This window comes from Garra rufa, chromosome 16 (assembly GCF_049309525.1).
Source record: "Garra rufa chromosome 16, GarRuf1.0, whole genome shotgun sequence".
Taxonomy (NCBI): Eukaryota; Metazoa; Chordata; class Actinopteri; order Cypriniformes; family Cyprinidae; genus Garra; species Garra rufa.
Window position 1 is genome coordinate 17,380,018 of NC_133376.1, and position 27,067 is coordinate 17,407,084.

Consider the following 27,067-nt stretch of genomic DNA (forward strand, 5'->3'; position numbering starts at 1 on the left):
GTGGTATAGTGTATAATGTTACAAAAGCTTTTTATTTCAGATAAATGCTGATCTTTGGATCTTTCGATTCATCAGAGAATCCTGAAAAAATTTACTTAACTGTTTTCTGAAGGATCATCTGACATTGAAGTAATGACGCTGAAAAGTTAGCCTTTATGTTAAGTGCAATATTAATGTATGTTAAAATGTATTTTAAATAGTAAAAAATATTCACAATATAACTGCTTTTGCTATATTTTGGCTCAAGAAAACGCAGGCTTGGTGAGCAGAAGACCAAAAAAAAACATTAAATCTTACCGTTTAAAAACTTTTGACTAGTAGTGTATTTCTACTGTAATTTATTTATATAATTAAATTCACAATATTAATATTTATGGCTCCCTTAAAGACAACGTCACATAGAATGTAGGTTTAGAGAAAATGTAAAAGTAGCATCTTGCATGTGACATTAAAACAGATATGACTAACACAAATACAAGACAAAAAATCTTAGTTGCTCGTTTATTGATAGAGCCTGACATAATCCAAGCACATTTTAAAAGAACAGGCAAAGAGTTGAAAATATGAGAGTTTCCTTCTTATCGTCAATGTTTGACAACTGACATAACTGTAAGTGGCGTCCTCCACCATCTATATAGTAACTGTTTTTAAGATTACAAGGTCCGTTTCTTGACCTCATCCACGAGATCTGCTCTGGGCACATCAACCTACAAGAAATCAGACAAAATATTAGTCTTTTTAATTTTAAGTCTTGATTTTATTTGATTGGACTTCCAAAAATTAAGGTATAAAAATGTAAAATACAATACATTGTTTTATAATCAGTTAAAACGTTAAAAGGCATGGCAAATTGTTATAAACGATGTGTGAGACGTTCAATCGCACCTCTTCTCGGCTGGCAACGTTGCGAAGTTTAACGACTCCGTCTTTGAGTTCTTGCTCTCCTAAAATGGCCACCAGTGGAATCCCAGTTTCCTCACAGTGCTGCAGTTGGCTCAACAGCTTTGGGTTTTTCTTGTATAAAAGTTCAGCCTGCAGCACATAGTACATAGTTTAGAGTCCGAGATCCACAATGCAACTCAATTCATTTTGGGGCTTTCTTGAAACATTCAAACATATACAAACCTTGATTCCAGCGTTCCAAAGCTCAGTGGTTAGTTTGAGTCGCTCTTCTAGAAGGTTCTTCTGCGCTGAGGCCACCAGCACTTGAGTTTCAGTGGTGCGCACCTTCTCTGAAGACAACTGGAGGAGATGGGAACATTTCAGGTTTGTATATAAATACCTTTCATATTAAAACACAGTGGCAGAATCCCAAAAATGTACTAAATGTATTTAAAAAAAAAAAAGCATTAAATAATTAAAATATATATTATAAATTAGCCATTAATCTTTCATTTTGAGTTCATTCCATAAATGAATTCAAAAGGAAACAATAATAAAAAAAAAGTTTTAGTAATCAGAATCAGAATGAGCTTTATTGCCAGGTATGTTTGCACATACTAGGAATTTGTTTTTGTGACAGAGCTCCACAGTGCTACAGAATGACAGTGACAAGACGATACATATTATAAAAAGAACAATATAGAGGTATACAAGACAGACAATGTGCAAAAATAGCAAAGACATTTGAATGGAAGTAAGTATGTGCTTTAAATAAATAACGGAAAAATGAATAAAGAATGTATAGTGTTGTATGTTCCACGATCAAGTGTTCATGAGATGGATTGCCTGAGGAAAGAAACTGTTTCGGTGTTTGGTCGTTCTAGTGCTCAGTGCTCTGTAGCGCCGACCGGATGGTAACAGTTCAAAAAGTGAGTGTGCTGGATGTGAGGGGTCCAGAGTAATTTTGGCAGCCCTTTTTCGTACTCTGGATAAGTACAGATCTTGAAGGGTAGGGAGGGTTGTACCAATGATTCGCTCAGCAGTCCGGACTATCCGACGTAGTCTTCTGAGATCAGAATTTGTAGCTGAGCTGAACCAGATGGTAATTGAAGTGCAGAGGACGGATTCAATGATGGCAGAGTAAAACTGTTTCAGCAGTTCCTGTGGCAGGTTGAGTTTCCTCAGCTGGCGGAGGAAGTACAGCCTCTGCTGGGCCTTTTTCACAATGGAGTCTATGTGAATGTCCCACTTCAGGTCCTGAGAGATGGTATTTCCAAGGAACCTGAATGACTCCACTGTGTTTACAGTGCTGTTCATGATGGTGAGTGGGGGGAGAGCAGGGGGGGTTTTCCTGAAGTCTATGATCATCTCCACAGTTTTGAGCGTGTTGAGCTCCAGGTTGTTATGACTGCACCAGACAGCCAGCTCTTTTACCTCCTGTCTGTAAGCAGACTCGTCACCGTCCTGAATGAGGCCGATAAGTGTGGTGTCGTCTGCAAACTTCAGGAGCTTGACAGAGGGGTCTTTGGAGGTACAGTCATTTGTATACAGGGAGAAGAGCAGTGGGGAGAGGACACAACCCTGAGGGGCGCCAGTGCTGATAGTCCGGGTGCTGGATGAGAATTTTCCCAGCCTCACTAGCTGCTGCCTGTCTGTCAGGAAGCTGTTGATCCACTGACAGACTGATGTGGGCACAGAGAGCTGAGTTAGTTTGGGCAGTAGGAGGTTTGGGATGATAGTGTTGAAGGCTGAACTGAAGTCCACAAACAGGATCCTCACATAAGTCCCTGATTTGTCCAGATGCTGCAGTATGAAATGTAGACTCATGTTCACTGCATCATCTACAGACCTGTTTGCTCGATAAGCAAACTGCAGGGGGTCCAGTGAGGGTCTGGTGATGTCCTTCAGATAAGCCAGAACCAGTTTCTCAAACGACTTCATGACGACAGATGTTAGCGCCACAGGTCTGTAGTCGTTAAGTCCTGTTATTTTGGGTTTCTTTGGAATGGGGATGATTTCAGAACGTTTGAGAGAGGCGGGGACTTCACACAACTCCAAAGACCTATTGAAGATCTGTGAGAAAATGGGTGCCAGCTGATCTGCACAGGTTTTCAGACAGGCTGGTGTGACACCGTCAGGGCCTGGTGCCTTTCTTCTTTTGTTCTTTTTGAAGACCTTGCGTACCTCATCTTCACTGATTTGAATGGGAGTTGCAGGAGTGGGGGAGAGGGGTGATGTTGGAGGTGTAAATGGTGTCTTTTCAAACCGACAATAGAACTCGTTCAGATCGTCTGCCAGTTGCTGATTCTGCATAGTGCTGGGGGATGATGTCTTGTAATTGGTGATGTGTTTTAGACCTTTCCACACTGATGAAGAGTCACTGGAATGAAATTGGTTCCTTATCTTTTCGGAATAATTTCTCTTTGCCACTTTGATCTCCTTTTCCAGTGTGTATTTGGCCTCTTTATACAAGACTTTGTCCCCTTTCCTGTAAGCATCATCTTTGACATGACGAAGCTGTCTGAGTTTTGCAGTGAACCATGGTTTGTCGTTGTTGTAAGTTAAGCGAGTCCTGGTAGGAATGCATAAATCCTCACAGAAACTGATATATGAAGTAACAGTCTCTGTAAGCTCGTCCAGATCAGTAGCAGCAGTTTCAAAAACACTCCAATCAGTACAATCAAAACATGCCTGTAAAGCCTGCTCTGTTTCGCTGGTCCATCTCTTTACAGACTTTGCTACAGGTTTAGCAGATTTAAGTTGTTGCCTGTAGGTTGGTATAAGATGAACCAGGCAGTGATCAGAAAGTCCCAAAGCTGCCCGTGAGACAGAGTGATATGCATTCCTTATTGTGGTGTAACAGTGGTCCAATATATTTCTATCTCTGGTCGGACATGTGATGTGCTGTCTGTATTTTGGAAGTTCACGGGAGAGATTTGCTCTATTAAAATCCCCAAGAATGATTAAAACAGAGTCCGGGTGTTGTTGTTCTGTCTCTGTGATGTGATCAGCGAGTTTCTGTAACGCCAGGCTCACGTGCGCTTGCGGTGGAATGTACACACTCACGAGAATGAACGAGCAAAACTCTCGCGGCGAATAGAACGGCTTACAGTTTATGAAAAGCGCTTCAACATCAGAACAGCATATTTTCTTTAACACTGTTACATCTGTACACCACCTCTCATTGATGTAAAAGCACGTCCCGCCGCCGCGCGATTTCCCCGTCGATTCTGCGTCGCGGTCTCCTCTGAACAGCTGATATCCCGGGAGATGAATCGCGCTGTCCGGTATAGCCGCGTTCAGCCAGGTTTCCGTGAAACACAGAGCAGCAGAGTGTGAGAAGTCCTTATTTGTCCGGGAGAGCAGAAGGAGTTCGTCCGTTTTGTTTGGTAGAGACCGGAGATTTGCCAAATGTATGCCTGGCAGTGTCATCCTGAATCCACGCTGACGAAGCTTCACGAGCGCGCCGGCACGCTTCCCCCGCGTCCTGCGCGTCCTGAAGCCTTTGGTAAGCGCCGCCGCTCCGCCAACTATGATGTTGAGCAAAACGTCCGAATAATCAAAAACCGGTAGGAGATTTTGTGGTATGTTCTGCCTAATGTTTAGCAGTTCATCCCTTGTAAAACTGATCGTGTTTGCAAAACAAAAAACAGGAAAAACGAACAAAAACACTAAAACAACTGGAGAGCTAAGCACAGAGGCTGCCATTCGCGGCGCCATCTTGTTAAACTATACTTTTCATTATAAAAAAAAAACACTGCCACGGTTCTAAAAAAAAATGTGCTTTGTTAATAAAAATGAATTGGAATAGTATTAAATAATGAAGTAAATATTATATAATATTATAAATAAACCACTAATCTTCCCAAAAGTTAAAAAAGCATTAACTAAGTATTTAAAATGACCCATTCATATGTCCAGTTTTAAATTTTATAATAATTTTAAATAGCAATTAATGATTAAAATAAAATTTTCCTAAATGCTTTTAAAAAGCACTAAACATTTCAATATTTAAAACAAAGTGTTAATATTCCCAAATTTTAAATACCATTGATGTTAAAATAGTGGCACTGTAAAAACAATAAAATATTTAATTTTTTTAAATGTTTTTTAAAAATAAATACATTTACATAGCATGAAATTAAAATAAACATTAAAAATAAACAATCTTTCCAAATGTTAAAAAACATTACATTTTATAATAAATACTTAAAATATAACATGGCACTGTCTTAAAACTGTACTTAAATTTTTAATAATAAAAATAAATGTAAATCACTTTAAATACCATTCATTTAATTGGCATTAAATTAAAATAAGGATTAAAAATAAATCTTTCCAAATGTTTAAAAAGCATTAAATATTTTAAATGGAACCTTAATTTATTATTCCCAGTTTTAAAAATGTAAATACCTTTCATATTAAAACAGTGGTGCTATCCTAAAAAAGTATTTAAATTATTATTAAAAAATAAATAAAATTACTATTTCTAAATGTTTATACATAAGGACCACAAAAGGAAATAAGTTAATTAAACTTTTATCCTTGACAAGAAAGATGTAACACTGTATTGTTACTTTTGTATGTGTCAAATTAAACTAAACATTAAATAATTCAATATTTAAAGTGAAGCCATTAATATTCCCACATTTTAAATACCATTCATATTAAAACAGTGGCACTTCTAAAAATGTACTTAATTAAACATGTAAACGATAATACATTTAAATAGCAATAAATAAATAAAAAAATCTTTCTAAATGTGTAAAAAGCATTAAATATTTTAATTATATACAATGAAGCATTACGATTCCCAGTTTTAAATTTTAAATACATATTAAAATAGTTTCACTATCCTTAATGTACTTAAATGATTAAAAAATAATTGAAAAAGTAAACGTAAATAATTGCATTTAAATAGCATTAACATAATTAATGTAAACATTAACATAACCTTCCTAAATGTTCAAAAAGCATTAAATAATTAAATATTTTAAATAAACCATTAATATTTAATACCATTCATATTAAAATACAGTGGTGCCATTCTAATAATGTAAATTAATTTTTAATTTTCTTCTCTGCAAAAATTATTTTGCATATGCTATTTGATATTATACTGTATTTAAACATACTCTTAAAACACTATTGTATAAAGCAGTGTTTCTCAACTCCAGTCCTCGGGACCCACTGCTCTGCACATTTTGTATGTTTCTGAGTCTGACACACTCAGTTCAGTTCATGAATCTTTCTACTAATGAGCTGATGATCAAAATCAGGTGCCTTAAATGAGGAAGACATACAAAATGTGCAGAGCAGTGGGTCCCGAGGACTGGAGTTGAGAAACACTGGTATAAAGCAAGCTTCCAAAACAGAATTATTCAAAAATAATATATATATATATATATATATATATCTTACATCACCCTCAAACCTACCCATCTTTCTCTCACTCACCTCGGCCTTCTGCTCCATGATGGAAAAGATCCTCTCAATCCCAATGCTGACACCCACACAGGGCACTTTCCTGCCTTTGGGGTCAAACATGCCCACCAGACCATCGTATCGCCCACCACCGGCCACACTACCAACGCTCACGCCACCCTCATCTGCCCCGTTCTGCTCTGTGGGTGTGGACACCGGTGCTGAGATAGTCTGGGAGAGAATCGCTTCATAAATCACACCAGTGTAGTAGTCCAGTCCTCGAGCCAGACTCAAATCAAACACCACCTAGAGAGGGAGAGAGATTTAAAAATTAATGAGGGCAAACGAAAAGAACAAGATCACAGATGCAGACGGTGAATGAGTGTGAAAAAAAGGAAAAGAAATAATGAACATGAAATTATAACTGCATATACTGAAATGAAACACCTGTGCAATAAATTTTATAGAGTGTGTATTTCTTATCGAATGGGTCATAAAAAGTAAGGAAGATGCATGTGGATCATAAAAAAAAAAAATCAGGTGTGACGTGATACAGCATCTCTTTCAAGTTCATTTTGAGTCTTAGTTCTAACTAGCTGTATTTATGTATTTAACTAGCTGCGTAGCTCCGCCCACAGTGACATCTCATTGGTCCAAAATACTAATTCCCAGTCCGACCGATTAGTACAGCCCAAAACATGACAATAACTGATCATTTTCAGCAGCAATAATCAGCAAAATATGCAAGTTTCGTTCAGTTCAGTGGCACTGTTTACATTCAGTGCTGCCAATATGGATATAATCAAATCACATTTAAATGCATTTTTACTATACACCTTTTCTTGAGTATTAAAGGAGTAGTTCACTTTCAGAACAAACATTTACAGATAATGTACTCACCCCCTCGTCATCCAAGATGTTCATGTCTTTCTTTCTTCGGTCGTAAGGAAATTGTTTTTTGAGGAAAACATTTCAGGATTTCATTAGCTTAAAATGGACTTCTATGGTGCCCCCAAATTTGAACTTCCAAAATGCAGCTTCAAAGGGCTCTAAACGATCACAGCCGAGGAAAGAAGGGTCTTATCTAGCAAAACCATGGGTTATTTAAAAAGTATATAAGTTGTAAATTTGTAGATTTCCTTTCAGACCTATTGGTTAATTTTGATAAAGCATTAATTGTTGGAGATTTTAACATTCATGTTGATAATACAAATGATGCGTTAGGACTTGCGTTTACGTTTGCTGACCTGATAAACTCTTTTGGAGTCAAGCAAAATGTCACCGGGCCCACTCATCGTTTTAATCATACACTAGATTTAATTATATCGCATGGACTTGATCTTAGATATCGTACCTCAAAGCGATGATGTTACCGATCATTTCCTCGTATCGTGCATGCTGCGTTTTACTGATATTAACTATATAGCTCCGACTTTATGAATTTCTTTACTGATAAAATAGACAACATCAGAAATACAATAACAAATATAGATACTACAGCAACCGATACTTCAGCATTATTCATTACACCCAAAGAAAAACTGCAGTGCTTTACAACTATAGAACAGGAAGAATTAAATAAACTTATCACCACATCTAAACCAACAACATGCCTATTAGATCCTGTACCCACTAAATTACTAAAAGAGTTGTTACCTGTAGCAGAAGTACCGCTTCTTAATATTGTTAACTCATCGCTATCTTTAGGTCAAGTCCCAAAACCATTCAAACTAGCGGTTATTAAACCTCTTCTTAAGAAACCACAGCAAGACCCTAGTGAACTGGCAAATAACAGACCCATTTCTAATCTTCCATTTATGTCTAAAATTTTAGAAAAAGTTGTGTCTGCTCAATTGTGCTCCTTCTTGCAAAATAATAATCTCTTTGAAGAATTTCAGTCAGGTTTCAGGCCCCACCATAGCACAGAAACTGCACTTGTAAAAATCACAAATGACTTGCTACTTGCGTCAGATCAAGGCTGTGTCTCATTGCTAGTTTTACTTGATCTTAGTGCTGCGTTCGACACTATAGATCATGACATACTCATAGATAGATTACAAAGCTATACAGGTATTCAAGGGCAGGCTTTAAGATGGTTCAGATCATACCTGTCCGATCGCTACCACTTTGTTTATTTAAACGTGGAGTCATCGCAACTATCACCAGTAAAGTATGGAGTGTCACAAGGATCTGTCCTAGGTCCTCTGCTATTTTCAATTTACATGTTACCCCTTGGTAATATTATTAGGAAATATGGGATTAGTTTCCATTGTTATGCTGATGATACTCAACTATATATTTCAACAAGACCAGATGAAACTTCTAACTTAGCAAAGTTAACAGAGTGTGTTAAAAATGTGAAAGACTGGATGACCAATAATTTTCTACCGTTAAATTCAGATAAGACCGAGATATTACTTATTGGACCAAAAAAACAGTACACAGAATCTCTTAGGGGCCGTTCACATGTCGCGCCTAAAAACGCGTGGAAAACGCTAGGCGCGCCGCTTTCTTCCTTATCAACAAAGCGCTCCGGAAGCGTCTGCCGTTTCTAAGCAACCATCAGCTGCGCTCTAGCTCCAAGCCTATGCGTCTCATGCATTGTTGCTTCTATTAACGTCAAAATAATGGGGGCTTGACAAATCATAAAGTTCAGGAAATCCCTGGACCACAATGATGAGCTGCTCCTCCATGTTTCTGCTGAGGTTTCAATGTAACGGAAAAACGTGAGGAAGCCGATTGGTTAGTTCATGTCACATGACCTGCGGTGCGCTTGAGACATTCTGAAAAGTTGAGATGTTTTTAAATCGATGCGGCGCGGATGCGCCTGGAAAAAACGAGCGCGTCGCACCGCATGCGCGTCGCACCGCGTGCGCGTCGCGACCGCGTCGCTTCCAATATGCGCGCGCAAGCCGCGCGTCTCCATTTGAAATAACGAACTTGCGCGCGCAAAAGACGCTTCATGTGAACAGCCCCTTAAACTGCAATTTGCAACTAGACGGATGCACTGTTATTTCCTCTACAGTCAAAAATCTGGGTGTTATATTAGACAGCAACCTGTCTTTTGAAAATCATATTTCGCATGTTACAAAAACAGCATTCTTCCATCTTAGAAACATTGCTAAGCTACGGAACATGTTGCCTGTTTCTGATGCAGAAAAGTTAGTTCATGCATTCATGACGTCTAGACTGGACTATTGTAATGCACTAGTAGGTGGTTGTCCAGCTTCTTCAATAAAAAAGTTACAGGTAGTCCAAAATGCAGTCGCTAGACTCCTTACCAGATCAAGAAAATATGATCATATTTCCCCAATTTTACGGTCTCTACACTGGCTACCTATTAGGTTCCGTATCACTTACAAAATATTACTTCTGACCTATAAGGCCCTAAATGGTTTAGCTCCTGCATACCTAACTAGTCTCCTACTACGCTACAATCCCTCACGCTCCCTAAGGTCGCTAAACTCTGGACTTTTGGTAGTACCTACTGTAGGATAGCAAAGTCCACTAAAGGAGGGAGAGCCTTTTCACATTTGGCTCCCAAACTCCGGAATAGCCTTCCTGATAACGTTCGGGGTTCAAACACACTCTCTATGTTTAAATCTAGATTAAAGACTCATCTCTTTAGCCAAGCATTCACATAATGTATCTCATAATGTTGTACTTCAGTTACATCTGATCACATACAGATCAACATTCTTCAGCTTGGGCTAAACACATAACTTTTTGCTTGGTTGGAACAGCAGCTACGCTAATTAATTCTCTATTTGTTTCTCTGTTTCTGCCATGGGATTTCCATCCCGTGGTAACTAGGAATTACACAAGATTAAGTCTGGATTCAGAAGAAGAGATGATGCCAACCCCTCAGAGGACCGCCGACGATGCCAGCCTTGAAACAACATACAGCACTACATAATTTTTCTACAAGTTTGATTGCAACACATAATCATTAATATTAGTGTTCATCATCTGTTTTTGATTACACCATTACTATTTTTAATATTTATACCATATGTACATCGACTTAACATACAGTAGTTACCACTAACAAGCTACTAAATATATTGTAGTAGCCTACATTTTTTGTACAGCTGCTTTGCAACGATTTGTATTGTGAAAAGCGCTATACAAATAAACTTGAATTGAATTGAATTGAATTGAATTAAATGTTTTTAGAAAATAACCCATCGTTTCGCTAGATAAGACCCTTCTTCCTCGGCTGGGATCATTTAGAGCCCTTTGAAGCTGCATTTAAACTGCATTTTGGAACTCGGGCACCATAGAAGTCCATTATATGGAGAGAAATCCTGAAATGTTTCTCAAAAAACATTTCTTTACGACTAAAGAAAGAAAGACATGAACATCTTGGATGACAAGGGGGTAAGTACATTATCTGTAAATCTTTGTTCTGAAAGTGAACTACTCCTTTAAGGACAAAAGGAAATAACTGAATTTTTGACACGTGCTTGACCTCTGACCTCACCTTGTCTGTGACCTGGAAGAGCTCCAGGTAGCTGAAGAGCAGCTTCATATCCGTGAGCCCAGCGCAGGCCTGTTTGTTCTGGGACAGTTTGGGATCCTGAAGCAGCCGCTCGGCCAGATCTTTCCCACCTGGAGGTCAAAGATGTCAGCAGATGCAGGAAAACACAAGATGTAACCAGGGATGTAACGATATTATCAATATTGTGGTATTACGATAGCAGAACAGTCCCGATATTATCGTGGTCACATGGTGATATAAAACGATATAGGTCTTGTGGAAACGTGTAGATTTTCAAAATAATCCAAAGGTCTTTAAAGTTGTGTTTTGGGCCATTATGCTTTGGCACAGTATCTGTCAAACAAACTAAAACCGAAAGCACAATATGGCTTAATCCCTTCATCAAGTCTGTTTTCACTGTGCATTTCAAAGTGAAGTGCACACTTCATTCCGGCGATCAGCTCATGATCCAGTGTTTTCCGCAACACAGAACGGCTCAGTTCACAGTGAACTCATTTATTGCATGTGCTGTGAGTTTAGCGAGCGTTTGGGAATGCAACAGCCACCAGTTATGCTTTATTTTGGCAGCAGATGATTACAGCATTTCACTAGATTGCTAGTAAGACACATTTTTGTAAGCCTGTTTTCACTGAATCTTGAGTTCTCCTTCAAAATAAAAGCTCTACTGCAGTTTGCGTCAAAATAAAAGCTTATGAATTGCTGACAGCGAGCAGTTAAAATTATTAATGTTACTGTTCAAAATATCTCTTTCGAATGTAGAAATTAGGAAAGAAGTATTGTAATTTCCATGATGTGTGTGAAGAAAAAACAAAACACCCATGATATGCTTATTTTCATTTATTTTACAGTGCAATTGTTTTACAATATATGGCTATTATTAGGGCCCGAGCCCAAAAGGGCGAAGGCCCTATTGTTCTTCTAAGGATTCTTATTTTTTTTTTTTTTTTTTTTTTTTTTCAACCGTTGGGGCACTTTTGGGGGCCTTAACATACTCAAAAACTCTTGAAAATTTGCACACACGTCGGAATCTGCCGTCGTCCGGACGCCACAGAGGCTGGGACCCGGGCGTGGTTCAGGGCCTCTACAGCGCCCCCTGGAACACAGTTTGAAAACTTGATGTACTGCGCACACATACTTGCGCGTATTGATATGAAACTCCGTACACATATAGAACTCATCGAGCTGAACAACTTTTGTACTCTATGTCATGGGCTCCACGCAACAGGAAGTGAGATATTTAGGGCTGTTTAAAAAGCGCATGCTCTGGAATTTAACGTACTCCTCCCAGGAATTCCATGGGATTGTCACCAAACTCGGTCAGCATGATCTCAAGACATTGGGGACGCTAAATTGCGAGGAGATTTTTGATATCTCGAACGGTTTGGCCGTGGCAAGGCGACAAAGTTATGGCGAGAAATGAGAAACAGGAAGTGTCTAATAACTGTTGCACACATTGCCTGATTCTGATGGAACTTCACCAGTTTGTTCCTTGTATGATGCCGATTCCATAAATGTGACTATTATGAGTCAAAGTTATAGCGCCACCAACTGGCAGCAGGAAACGTGTCATTTTCAAAATGCTTTGAAATCAGCCTCTTAATTTTACTTGATTTTCTTCAAACTTCATCAAAATAATGTCAAAACACGGCCGATGAGAATATGTAAAGGGGTTGATGATAAATCAAACACCGTTGCCATGGCAACGTGTCAAACTTTAAAATTTGATTCCTGTCTTTTCGAGGCAGATAACATGCTTAGAATTTCATGAAACTCAACACACGCATCAATATTAATGATAGTTAGACACTGGCAAAAGGTCATAAATGGGCGTGGAGCAGGCACTCTCTAGCGCCATCTTTTGACAAAAGTTGGGGGGTTAGTTTTTCCTACAGTCACGAAACTCTGTACATATATTGTTCTCATCAATCTGGACAACTTTCTAAATCAAACTCATTAGCTAAGACCAACAGGAAGCCGGCTATTTTGATTTGAATGTGGATTTTTGGAAAAATCAGGCTGTAAACAAATTCACACTCCTTCTAAGAAAAATAAGGTATTCACACCAAACTTTTTTAACATGAAGAGAAGATTCTGAAGATGTTAAATTGCGAGCGGATTTGGGATATCTTGAACGGTGTTGACGTGGTGATTTTTTAAAGATGTAGTAAAAAACATAACCGTAATTTTTTAATATCTTTAAAGTGCAGCATCCAAACTCTTTAAAACTTTTTTCACACAGAGATCTTATCATTCTGAGCAAGTGGTGTAAATATCAATTTTATACAAGCTTCTATGAATTAAAGAAAATTAAAAAAAGAAATTAGAAACCTGCTGTCACTCTGCCTGTGCCTGTCTGTGTTCAGTCACCATTGAGTCACTGAAGAGTGACTGAAGGGGGGAGGGGTGTAAGGGAGAGAGACCAGTGGAACATGCTGTTTTGCTTAAGACCATCTTTGAGGAAGATGCACATTGCTGTAGCGTAATCGACATAAATATGTCTGATATTTTGAGAAAATATAAAGGGTCATTAAATCTTTCATTGTTTGTATTTTGCAGTTATTGTTTTTTATTTATTTTTTACTGAACTATACCATGAACTTGTCCTATTCAGTCACATAGCAAAAGATTAAGAAAAATACAACTTTTAAGCATGAGTGATTTATCTTCATTGTAGACAATATTTTCATAGTGTTATTTATTAAATATAAAATTATAATAATTAAAAATTTCAAGACAAACTTTGACAACAAAAACTTTGCTGTTATCTGTTCAAAACATCTGAAAACCATCATTTTAAGATCAGTTATATATATATCGCCCCATTAAAATACTCAACTTGATTTTTAAAGATATTTTGAAGGAATGAAGCGTTTATAGAGCACTTTATTGTGTATTGCTGTACACCCACATGAACTGTGTTCATGTTAATTCACAGTACATAAACTATATATAAATACTTTTTTTAGATTAATATTAATTAACATTAATGAATGCTATTTATTTATTGGTCATGTTAACTAATATAGTTAATGTTAACAAATGAAACTGGATGGCAACATTTTATATTTTGTGTGTATGTGTCTGTGTGTTGATTTTAAAGTCTAACCCTTTCAATTCTGTAAACTTAAAATCCAAACTAGCAGAGGGTTACTGTGAATGCATGTGCCAACTGGGCACCGTCTTCCTTATTGATTCTTAGTTATGTAGTGCTTAAGAGTGATGTCTTATAACAGGAGTCACCAGCAAAGCAATATCCACACAAAAATTGTACAGATAGGTAACAATGACATTTAAGCAGAAGTGGTGGACGTAAAGCAAGCAATAATAACATTTTGTTATCATCATGAATTACATGTTCTTATCATCATCATCAGAATATTGGGAAAATGTTCCCTATATTGTGAACAGCTTTGGGATATCTTGAACGGTGTTGATGTGGTGATTTATGAAAGTAACAATAAAAAAGATGAAGAGATATTTTCATTTATCTTTAAATTGCATTATTCTATCTCATCAAAACTTTTTACATATAAAGAACAAGAAATTCTTAGGATATACGTGTAGTTTCAAAATGTTATCATGCTCAGAGGCCCCAAAAACATTAAAAGTGTCATTTAAATTTGTCAAATTAAAGCTCTAATACCAGGGATGAACACTAGAGGTCCTCATAAGATAAGGAATCGTTTGACCTCTAATGCTATTTAGCTCATTGTCAGTGTATAAGAATGACAATAATCCATAGAATCAGTTGATATAGACTGTACTGTCAGTGTACTTTTACATAATTATTTTGTATAGGTGCTTAAAGAGCATTAAAATCTTTTTTTTATCTTTTAGGGGAAAATTATATGATTTAAATACGTATATATACACTCTCACTGGTAGAACAAACAATCTTATAAGTATGACACTATACTGCTCAGTTCACTTAATTAGAATGAGAAACAAATACAAAAAGGCCAAACAAAAAATCAACTAAGTTAATATGTATTTATTTTTAATATATTTGTTTATAATTATTTCACAGATGCTTATAGATTATTAAAATAATATTTAAAAATGCTTGTAGACCATAAAACATGGTAACTATTTAAAATAGGGTCTCTTTTGTTAACAATGGCTAATGAACTAACAAACACGAACAAACAACGAACAATATATTTGTACTCGATTTTCTTCAAACTTCATCAGAATAATGTAAAAGCCCAGATGCATCAAATGCTGTTGCCATGGCAAATAAATAAAAATAAAAAATACATTAAAATATTTGTTTCCTGTGATATTTAAGGCAGATAGCGTGCTTAAAATTTCATTTTCCATTTTCAATTTTCAATGATTTATTATATATTTAAAGTGCAGCATCCTAACTCTTTGAAACTTTTTTCATACAAATAACTATTCATTCTGATCAAACACAGTTCATTTCATAATTATACAAAACTCCACGAATGAAAGAAAAAAAAAACATATCTGATCTCACTCTGCTCTGCAGGAGGAGAGACAGTAAGGGTTAGTCCAAAGGGTTACTGTGAATGCATGTGCCAACTGGGCACCGTTTTCCTGATGCTATCGGGATGGCGACTGCACAGACGGCGAGGGCCCGGTCATCGCTGCTTGCAGCTTTAATTGTTGTTGTTATTCTTATTATATTCTAATTTGCGTGGCTTCCTAAAACACCAGTGTGAATGTAAGTTAGACTAAGACAGTATCTCACAACAAAAAAGATGTTTGAGCCCCCTTTAAAGTTCAGGTACAAGTCAATTCACTGCTTTAACTTTTCTTAGTTAAGAACATGGGCTGGATCTCTTAATTTTGAATCCTCAAAGTGCATTAAAATGAAAAAAAAAATGTACATTTTAAAAGTTAAATTCTAAGTCTTCATGTTTTTTTTTTTAAATATCGCAATAAATATCATATCATGGATATTATTCTATCGTGAGATTTTTGATATCGTTACATGCCTAGAGGTAACACATCTCAGCAGGTAAAAACTGACTGTAGGTGACTGTTAAAGAAATGTGTTAAATGTGGGAGTGATAAAAGTTTACTCACCTTGCATGCTGACATACTCCCCGATCCGATCGGCCACATCCTCTGGAAGACCCTTCTCATTCACCATTTCCTTTTTTACATCCTCCCAGGCCATCTACAAACACAAAGAGTATGTTAAACCTTAAATTAGGGCTGGATTCAAGGGCTGGGCGATATGGCCAAAAAATAAAATCCCTGATTTTTTTCACAAACACTCCGATTTACGATCTAAATCCATTTTTTACCCTCTACTACTTTCAGCATGTAAAGAAACCTCAGCTTTTCCACAATATATATGGGCACCATATATTCTGCAATATACATTGCAACTACATCAGTGATCGCTTTCCACCAGGCCCCATTCTTATCATACCAGACACAGTAAATGTTTGTAAGACAAATAAATATGAAAATATATAGTTTCATGCTTTTCTCTTGCAGTTATATTGTATATAAAAATATAAAATTTTGAATACAGAAATATTAAATAATTTAAATAACTGAAACGATCTGCCAGCAGGTGGTGGCAAGACACTGATTTAATTAGTGAATCATATCATTCATTTGATTCGTTCGAACCGCTGGTTCATTCAGAATAAGGCAAGTTACTGTCTTTATGAATCGGAAATTGAATAATTTCAGTAGGTTTGTTTAGATTTGTGCGCAGCGGCTCAGTTGTGACTTGTTTCAGACTACTTTTGATGACAAAATAGAGCAATGTAAGTCACTTAATAATAACTTATTTAACTGTTGTATTAAATAAATATCTAATTTACAAACTCCCTTAAAAATTATTAAAAGCTGTCACTCATCTTGGTTCGCAATCTCACAAAGCTCCATCAATCAAACAAAAAAGTGTGTTTCTAATATGGTAAATGCGCGGGGGAGGGCAGAGCCCATTCGGAACTGCTGGTGCCCAGAGAGGAGCGTAGGCGGATGTTAAAGAGAAAACCGATTTTCATTCAAACAAATCGATGTAAACTACACATTCGAGTTAATCGATAAAATCGATTTATCGCCCAGCCCTAATTCAATCATTTCACAAATCATTTGTAGCATGCCTCCTTTTCAATGATCCTAATAAGCTTTGTTGCTTTTGATATGCACAGAGTATCATACAGATACTGTAAAATGAAATTCCAGGGTCCTCATTTATCATTTATATATTTATAATGCATCATTATCAACATACTGGCTTAGCTGGCTAGTTTTCTAACATTAACTGAAAAAAAGAGAAAAAGGTATGATGTTTTTTAAATTGCATGAATTAAAAAAATTAAACATTTCATAGATTCATTGTCTTTCAATAATTCAAGCATTTTTAAGTACCTCTTCAAAAATATAGCTATTTTCAAGGGTTTTCCAGGCCTTAAAATTTCAAAAAGTAAAATTCAAGTACTTACATTCAATGTTCATAAACTTTATTTTGTCAGTTAGACAAAATAAGCATTACTACAAATTCTATTTCAACAAATTGGAATAAAACATAATTATATAATTAAAAAGTTGCGAATTTAACTTGTGCACAATATTGGAATATCACATAAAACATTTGTGAATAAGCACTGTTTCCATCCAACAACAAAGAACAAAGTCACTCCCTGATAAACTGGCACTAAAAAAAGAAGAAGACGCAACTGAATATAATCATTTTTTGTATAAGAAATTACTTGTGCCTCAGAGTGAACAGATAAAACACAATAAATGCTATCACTGCTTTCGGAGGTGGATGCCTGCTGTTTGGAATTGAGAAGACAGTTTTGGGAGGCAATTATACAGAAATACTTTGATGACAGACTTTGCTCAGGCATTTAAGAATGAGCATAACATTTCAAGAGCTGTGCAATAAGATTGGTCTGCTGGTTAGTCAGGTTATGCCAGTCCAAAAGCCACAGGACTTTTTTGATACGCATGTAGGAATTCAATTAGTATGTGTTTCCATCTCCCATTATTCACATTAACCGTTTTTTTGCACAAGTCAAAAAACACCAAGTGAGCGTAAAACTTTTTTGCAAATTAAGGGATTTTTTTTTCTTCATTTTAACATTTTCATCACTCGTTTCTGATGCAATACTTCAAAATGCGCATAAAAACAGGGTGATGGAAACATAGCTATTGTATTGATATGCACTGTAGCTGTTATACATTCAAATTCATGGATACTGAATTGAAATGCAATTGAATCAAAGACTTAGAAAAACATGATAGAATTGATTCGTAAAATCTGTGTCAATACCTAGCCCTACCTTAAATGCATTATATTCTTGCACGTTTATCAAGATAAAAAAATGCAAGTGTTCTCTTGTAACAGAATGTCACCTGATGTTAACTGGAAATGCTGAAGTTTGAGTGCTCACCTTGTCCAGTTTGTCCACTGTTGAGCAGATTGTGCGGAACTTCTCGTCAGGAACGCCACACACAGCAAACATTCCATCTAGAATGCGTCTGTCATTCACCTGAAACACCACAACAGCGACTATTGCATCTCAAAAACATAAAAATAAACTAAAAATGACAAAGACTCTAATAACAATGGCTGCATTCTGAAAGCTTAGGCAGCTGACTTGTTGCAAAGACTCTGCAGGTAGCATTTGTGCACAAAGTTACCTCATGAAGCTTAAAGAGGACAGGCTTCTGAGGTAGCTAATAGTTTAATGATCTTAAAGGAGAAGTCCGGTGTGATATTGACCTAAAGTGTAATGAATCATGATACCGAGTGTGAACGTACCTTTCATAGCTCATCTCGGCTTGTCCCCCGCACTCCGAAATCTGGGGTCAGTTAGCCGATGCTAACAACAGGTTGTCGTTGAGGGTGCCTCGGGCATTGGACTAGCCATGTAAATAAATCACTGTTTTACACCATTTACGAGGCACAAAGTAGCTCCACACTTCATTGGTAGACTTCCAAGGGCCCTGACATTTAAAACGAGACATTGAGAACTTTGAAAAAGCACCGGTAGTTTATTTACAAGAAGATTTATACAGACAGTACCTTCAGGAAATTTACCGTTCGCCGCCATCTTGAATTTAGTCACGATAAGTCGAGAGACGAGCAGGAATGAAACTACAACCTGATAAGTCACGGTCGGACGATGAAGCTACTGAGTTTTATGAAGTAGTAGTTTAGTTTCCTTCCTGCTCGTCACTCGACTTATCGTGACTAAATTCAAGATGGCAGCGAACGGTAAATTTCCTGAAGGTTCTGTCTGTATAAATCTTCTTGTAAATAAACTACCGGTGCTTTTTCAAAGTTCTCAATATCTCGTTTTAAATGTCAGGGCCCTTGGTCTACCAATGAAGTGTGGAGCTACTTTGTGCCTCGTAAAATGGTGTAAAACAGTGATTTATTTACATGGCTAGTCTGATGCCGAGGCACCCTCAACGACAACCTGTTGTTAGCATCGGCTAACTAACGCCGAGATGAGCTATGAAAGGTAAGTTCACACTCGGTATCATGATTCATTACACTTTAGGTCAATATCACACCGGACTTCTCCTTTAAAAAAATATACAAGGCTTTAGTGATAGCAATAATTACGACAATACTAATCTCTAACTAGAAACGACATCAAAAGTAGACAAAGTTGGTCAGTAACATACATTTACACACAGACTGATCACAAACTGCATCTTCTACACACCATCTTTATTTTTAGCTCAACTGTCACAGAGTGAAATACACAGGATAGTGGGACATCATAGGCAGTTCATACCTCCTCATTTTTTCACATTTTGTTATGTTGCAGTTTTATATTAAACTGCTTTAAATGACTTTTTCCACATCAAACTACACTCCATACATCATCATGACAAAGCAAAAACAGAACTGTCATAATTTCGTAAATTTATTAAATATAAAAAAAAAACCTAAAATAAGTACATTGCATAAGTATTAATACCCTTAACTTGGTACTTAGCTGAAGCACCTTTACAGCCTCAAGTCTTTTTGGGTATGATGCGACAAGCTTTGCACATCTGCTTTTGGCAATTATTTGCCATTCTTCTCCTCACCTCTTCACCTCTCAAGCTCTGTCAGGTTGGATGGGGACAGACACATATTTTTAGGTTTCTCCAGAAATCTTTGATTGGGTTCAAGCCCAGGCTCTGGCTGGACCACTCAAGGACATTCACAGAGTTGCCCAGTCTGAGATTCTGGATGCGCTGGACTGGGTTTTCATTATCACTTAATTTAATTTCTTCTATTCTGATGAGTCCCTCAGTCCCTGCCATGGAAACACAGCCCCACAGCATGAGGCTGCTACCAGCACACTTTATTTTTCGGATGGTACTCTCCTGGTGATGAGCAGTGCCTGGTTTCCTCCATACATGATGCTTGAAACTGAAGTTCTCAATGTTTCTCAGAGACTAAAGGTCCTTTAGATGCTTTTGAGCAAATTCCAAGTGTTTTTTCATGCATCTTCAATAAGGAGAGGAATGAGTCTCGCCACACTGCCATAAAGACCAGATTGGTGGAGTGTTGCAGTGATGTTTGTCCTACTGTTGGTTTCTCCCATCTGCATATATGATCATGGAGCTCAACTGGAGTGACCATCAGGTTCTTGGTCACCACTCTAGCCAAGGCCCTTCTCTATCGATTGCTCAGTTTGGCCAGGAGCCCAGCTCTAAGAAGAATCCTAGAAGAATCCTGTTTCAAACTTCCTCCATTAAGGGTAACAGAGACTACATGCTTTTGTGAACCTTCAATGCAGCAAAATTTTTCTGAACTCTTCCCAAGATGTGTGGCTTGATGCAGTCCTGTCTCTGAGCTCTAGATATAGTTCTTTTGACCTTAGGGCTTGGTTTTTGCTCTAAAATGCATTTTCAGTTGTTAGAACTTTTTATTAATATGTTTGTCTTTTCAAATCATACCCAATCAGTTGAATTTGCCACATGTTAACTTCACTTGAAGCGTAGTAACTTCTATAAGCAATATGAATGCTCCCGAGCGAAATTTTAACTGTTCCAGATAAGGGTATGAATACTTATGCAAAAGTTGTTCATTTTTTATAAATTTGCAAAAATGTTAAAAACCTGTTTTTTCTTTGGCATTATGGTGTATGGAGTGTACAATGATGTGTGAAAAAAGTAATTTAAAGCAGTTTAACATAAGGCTGCAACATAAAGAAAAATAATGGAAGGAAGGCACTGTATGCTGCCTTCAAAAAAGAAAAGAAAGATAACGGCATCTCAGCAGACAAAATGTGACATGATCATTGGATTATGACGTGCTTTGTTGCATGCTTTAGCTTTCAGATGCAACCCACAACACTGAAAATTTTGCATATTGACCAGTAACCAACCTTAATACGAAAATCTCCAAGATCTAATTCGTTCAGGATCTCATAGACGATTTTCAGACACTCGGCATCAGGGATCATAGCATCGTACTGACCTGCAATATCGAAATCCTGTAACCACAAGAAGAAGAATTATTTAGATTCAAAATTAAATATATAAAAATGAATAACAACAGTGACAATTCTATTACTGCTATTGTTAGTAATAATTATAATAAAATAGCTAATTTTACTGGGGGATGTTTTAGAGGTACTCACACACTGGTAGAACTCCCTGTAACGGCCGCGGGTCATGGCTGGGTTGTCTCTGCGATACACTTTAGCAATGTGGTAGCGCTTAATGTTGGTGATTTTATTCATTGCAAGATAGCGAGCAAATGGGACCTGAGAAGAAAAAAGTTAAGGAACCAAATGCAGACAGGATCGTTGAGTCATAGTGAGATGTACATGGGCATTTGGCCATATGCTAGTGATTTTAGGCGCAATCCAAAATGGATTTTACAGCAATATAATAAACAGCCACCAATCTCCAAGAAATATGTAATATTAATTCCCTAAAAAAAGGAAAATCTAGAATATGCAACAAACTGCTTGTCTGCTTGTCTTTTAGACAGATGCAAATCAATGTGACTTTCCCCACCAGCTATGAGCTATGTGCCTGCAAAAAGATTTAATATTAGATCGATAAAACATATCTGATGGATACAGTGAGGTCATATCTCAGAGAAAGAAGTTCTCCTCCCTGGTCTTTCAGATCGTAGATGAGTTTTGAGTCTTCACCGTACTTCCCTGTCAATGTTTCCTACAAAGACACAAATAAACAGGGTCATTATGGTGAATTTATGCAATTATGTAATGCAGAAACTTATGTGTAACTGCTCAAGAGACCTTCAGCTCAAAGACGGGGGTATCGATGGTTTCAGCACCATGGCGTTTAAAGCAGCTGATGATGATGTTGAAAACCTTCTCTCTGATAGCCATTTGCTTGGGGTTATAGTCCCTGGTCCCCTATAGAGAGGAAATATGAGATATAGCTCACTGCGAAATGGCTCACTTCAAACAAACCTGTGTGTCTATAATGTCTGTTTTTATTATACCTTGGCTGTCTTGAGAACGAAGACATGTTTTCCCTCATCGCCTCCCAGCTGAGCTTTGAGCTGCAACAGTTTGGCCACTTCTTCGTCAATCTAAAAAAAAAAAAAAAATCAAATAGTACAGAGACTTTTTACCTTCAGCACAATGAAAATGCAGAAAATGCTTTTGGGTGAATTATGACACTTGTGAAGAAAATATCCAGGCCATATTTTAGCCAAAAATGAAAAAGAACCCTATATTGCAGATTTATTTTTCACTTGTGATATATACGCTAAAAAAACATAAAATCTTACTGTTCAGAACCTTTGACTGTTAAAGAAGTGTCTTCTGTTCACCAACCCTGCATTTATTTAATCCAAAGTACAGCAAAAACAGTACAATTTTGAAATATTTTACTATTTAAAATAACTGTTTGAATATGTTTTAAAATATGATTTCTGTGATCAAAGCTAAATATTCAGCATCATTACTCCAGTCTTTAGTGTCACATGATCCTTCAGAAACATTCTAATATGTTGATTTGCCATTCAAGAAACATTTCTTCTTCAACATTCATTTCTTCAAATCAGAATATCAGAATGATTTCTGAAAGATCATGTGACTGGAGTAATGACACTAAAAATTCAGCTTTGAAATCACAGGAATAATTTACATTTTAAAATATATTTGAATAGAAAACCGTTATAATAGTAAAAATATTTTTAAAAATTTACTGCTTTTGCTGTATTTTTGATCAAATAAATGCAGGCTTGGTGAGCAGAAGACACTTCTTTAAAAAAACATTACTGTTCAAAAACTTTTGACTGGTAGTGTATATATATTTTTTTCCTGAAAATTAAATATTCACATTTTTGTTATGCAAAATATAATAAATAATGGTTGTATTTGTTGTTTTAAAGGGGTCATCCGGTGCCACATGCACTTTTACAAGCTGTTCAAACTGAAATGTGTGTTGGGAGAGTGTGTACACAACCACCCTAGAATGACAAAGATCCACCCAGTAGTTTTCTTTTAATTAAGTAAAATAATTTGCCTCTTCTCATATCGAGCCATGGCATAACACCGACAGAGGCTGCTCCTGCGATAGTTGATAGACAGTAGTGTTTTAGCATAGACCCGCCCAGAGTCAGAAGTAAACTGACGGCACTGAGGGAATGTGGCCGCCGATCTACCTAAATGGGTTCATGTTTGTTTACGCGAATTATTTCTCACCATACTGCTTTAAAAACGAGGGTCAGTTTTTGCGAAGCTGCTGCTGAAAAATGGGTCTGTAACTATTCATGTTCTTGCTTCATCTCCACCAAGAAGTGAGTGTAATTTCTTTTTATACGAATCTTTGCTAATCACCTATTAAATAATGTGCTAAAGTTAGCACGTTTCACGATGAATGCAGCTAAAGTGTAACTTACACGCTCAGAGAACATGGTTATGTCTTCTTCTCTATGTACATCAGTCTCAATATAATTCATAATCGCACGTTTATAATGAACAATGCATTAAGGTGATTGTCTATTTACAAACTGTGTACGTTGTAGTAAAACCACATTAAGCTTAGCTTTGTAACGCTAGATGGTTTAAAACGGTGTCTGTTAATGATTAAGATGTCATGTACAATTATTTTAAATCGTTTTGGATAAGTTATAATTGCATTAAGAAGGGTAACGTTAATGAAATACCTGCAAAAGTGTTTACAGCCCGCAACTGCATATGAGTAAAGACCATAACACTCACATTTATGTATTTCAATATTAGGACGGGGTAAATTATGTTAACCGATCACATTTTGCTCTCATTCAATCAGCTATACCTCAGTAAACATCATCACGTTCATCTCTATACCTCAGTGAACACATCGCGTTCGTATCTGTCTCAGTATGCTACCCTGACATACCCTTATACAAAGATAAATCAAAGTGACATTAAGTTTACTAACCATTCAGACGCGTCCAGTATGCCGTAATTGAAGAACCTCTTTGCGGGTGTCATCTTGTTTCGGTTCCAACTCCGTTTTTTAAATTAATTTTTAAATGGATGGGGTTGTACAGTGTCTCTTTGAATTTTTAAAAAAATCATTATTAATGCTGAAAACTTGATGCTTAATAATCTTTTTCGTACTATTATCCATGTTGTCTTACTATTAACAGCTGCTTAATATTTTGTGAAAACCACACACACCTTTTCAGGATTCTTTGATTAACAGAAAGGTCAAAAGAACAGCTTTTATTTAAAAAAAAAAATCATTTGTAAAATTATATATGATTGTACTGTTACCTTTGAGCAATTTAATGCACCCTTGTTAAATAAAAGTATTAATTTCTTAAAAAAAAAAATACTAACCCCAAATAGTACTGTATATAATACCAAATTACATAAACATTTTCCTTGATTTAAAAATGAAATGTGACCTGACATTTTCTCATCCTTTCAGTAAATTTATTTTTGTTCTTCAAATATTTTTTCTTTAATACATCCTGTACTGTTTTGGATGGAGAAACACGCACCATTTAAAGCTAAAAGACGAAAAACTGTAACTGGATTGTCCTTGGAACAAAAAGGTACCTGTGATAAAGTCATTCCAGAAGACAAGCGCAGAAATGGCAGGTTCACAGCAAACCGACGACCCATGAGTCCAGCACACAGCCGCATGGAGACCAGCCCCAGTGCGTTCATTATGCACAGTCCAAACACACGCACACACCAAAATCACAGTACCATACAGTCCAAAAGCAGGTGAAACGTCCAATCCCACAAACAGAGAGGATGATCCAGGTGTGCAGCGATGATGGTGGTGGTACCAATGTCAACAAGCAGGAAGAACAGGAGAAAAGTGGTGAACAACCCTGTCACTAGGGGCCCATAAGAGAGGTATCACAGCGACAAGAAAGCAGAACATGAGAGGAGGCCGTCAAAAAAAACAGCATCCTTAAAGTAAAGTAAAACTGAAACACGCCACACCTCTGATTAAATAAACTATTTAAGGCCTTTTTACCATCTTATTAACTATATATAAATCCCTCATATATGACTCAACTTGCCCACTTGGGTCTTTTTTCATATTTTTATTGTCCTATAGCTGTATTTTTGTTTATTGTCCTTATAGATGTGTGTTACAGACACACTGAAATACAACAATGCCTCTCATTTGTAGTCAGTGGACACTCAAAAGCTCTACATTTTCAATCTACAGAATTCACTGTAACTGAATGGATTTCATAATATATATTGATCAGTACAGATTTATTGATTTGTCCATTCATCCATATAACAGTTACAGTAATGATGCCCTCCATGACTTACAGATTGCATCAGCTGGCTAACAGTTAGCATCATGCCGCATGTCTAATATAGAATTAAAACATTAAATAATGAATAATAGCATTGGATTTAATTAAAACTAATAAAGCAGATCGTGACCTGTCATGCAGAGGATACGTAAAGATTTATGATCTCCCGTTTCCTTCTATGAAAGATACAGCAGTCAGCCATTGATAACACCATGTGTTCCGTCATTGAGCTTGAAGCGCTTCAGATGTCATACTAACCTCTTCTTTACTCGCTTTCTCTGATTTCAGTTTCCTGACGACCTCTCCTTGGGTTTTAATCGCCTCCTGTAGCTGTGCTTTATCTGCCATGGTGCTCCAAAGAGCCGATGATGAACCTGCGACTGAACTGCTGCAACTGCGGGCGCACACGTTAAACGTCACTGCGCTAGTGCGCTTGCTCAGATCAGAGCCATACTTCTTCTTCTTCTTCTTTGGGGTTTATAGGCGGCTTGCATCCACGATCGTTGCACTACCGCCATCTACTGGCTGATTTCCTCTGTTACTCCAGTTTCTTTACTCCCGCTCTCTTCTCATCATATTCTATTCATAAACCCAGTTTCCCATAAGAAATTACACAGGCTTTTCTTGGTTTGCCCGATCACATTTTTATGTAGTATATCTTTCATACCCGTTCCTGCCACCCCATCTTTCTTTAGCTCCTCCATAAGTTTCCTTCTCTGTTCATCATATCCTCTGCTATTTAAAATGACATGCTCAATAGTTTCTTCCACCCCACACCTCTCACAGTACCCAGAAGGATGCTTCCCTATAATGTATAATGTGCTATTCAAATTACTATGCCCAATTCTTAATCTAGTCATTACTATTTCTTCTCTTCTAGACCCTCCCCATCTCCTCACAGAGCCAACTTTATTTTGTATAGTATACAGGTGTCTCCCTTTAACTTCTCTGTCCCATTGTCCTTGCCACTCTTCCAAAGCTCCCTTCCACCCTATACTTTTCCCTTCGGCTTTCGACAATTTTATATTTACTTCAACATTTTCCTTTTTAATTGCTTGTTTGGCTAAATTATCTACCTTCTCATTTCCCAAGATACCTATGTGCGCTGGGACCCAAATCATTTGAATCACAATTCCCTTTTCTTTTATTCTCTTATATGTTATCAATGTTGTATACAACAGGTCCTGGCGACTTTTGGATATACCTGTTCTGAGATTGTATAGTGTTGACATTGAGTCACTACCAATAAGGACCTTACTTATATTATTACCTATATACTTATTAATCCATTCCAATGCCATAAGTACAGCATATAGCTCAACTGTATATACATTTAAATCGTTTGTGGTTCTTTTGCATTCCCCCCTTTCTTGGCTAATTATGAAAATTGCGGATCCAGTCCTTCCTGTTTCAGGATCTTTTGATCCATCTGTATAGATCTGAATATACTCCCTGTATTTATTTTCCACATATCTATAATATTCGGCTATAAGGTCCACATTACTGTTTAATATTTTGGTTTGATGCAACTTAAAATCAACTTCCATAGTATC

The 27,067-nt window shown here is 36.9% G+C and overlaps 2 protein-coding genes across 3 annotated transcripts in view; both read right to left on the reverse strand.

Moving 5' to 3' along the window:
* igfbp7 (insulin-like growth factor binding protein 7) overlaps positions 1-27,067 on the reverse strand; it is a 380,063-nt gene that overhangs the window by 30,110 nt on the left and 322,886 nt on the right. The window lies entirely within an intron of this gene.
* On the reverse strand, positions 488-25,923 carry hars (histidyl-tRNA synthetase). Of its 2 annotated transcripts, XM_073820935.1 has the most exons (14): positions 25,773-25,913; positions 24,790-25,076; positions 22,233-22,322; positions 22,024-22,143; positions 21,842-21,937; positions 21,394-21,519; positions 21,139-21,246; positions 18,196-18,294; positions 15,860-15,953; positions 10,790-10,917; positions 6,340-6,612; positions 1,126-1,242; positions 886-1,032; positions 488-707 (listed from the first exon to the last, which is right to left on the reverse strand). In XM_073820935.1, exons 2-14 carry the CDS (start codon positions 24,898-24,900, stop codon positions 654-656), a joined length of 1,563 nt encoding a protein of 520 aa, XP_073677036.1. In that variant the 5' UTR covers positions 24,901-25,076; positions 25,773-25,913; the 3' UTR covers positions 488-653. The 2 variants fall into 2 exon arrangements, with proteins under 2 accessions (XP_073677036.1, XP_073677037.1); XM_073820936.1 differs by lacking the exon at positions 24,790-25,076 and having other exon boundaries at positions 25,773-25,923.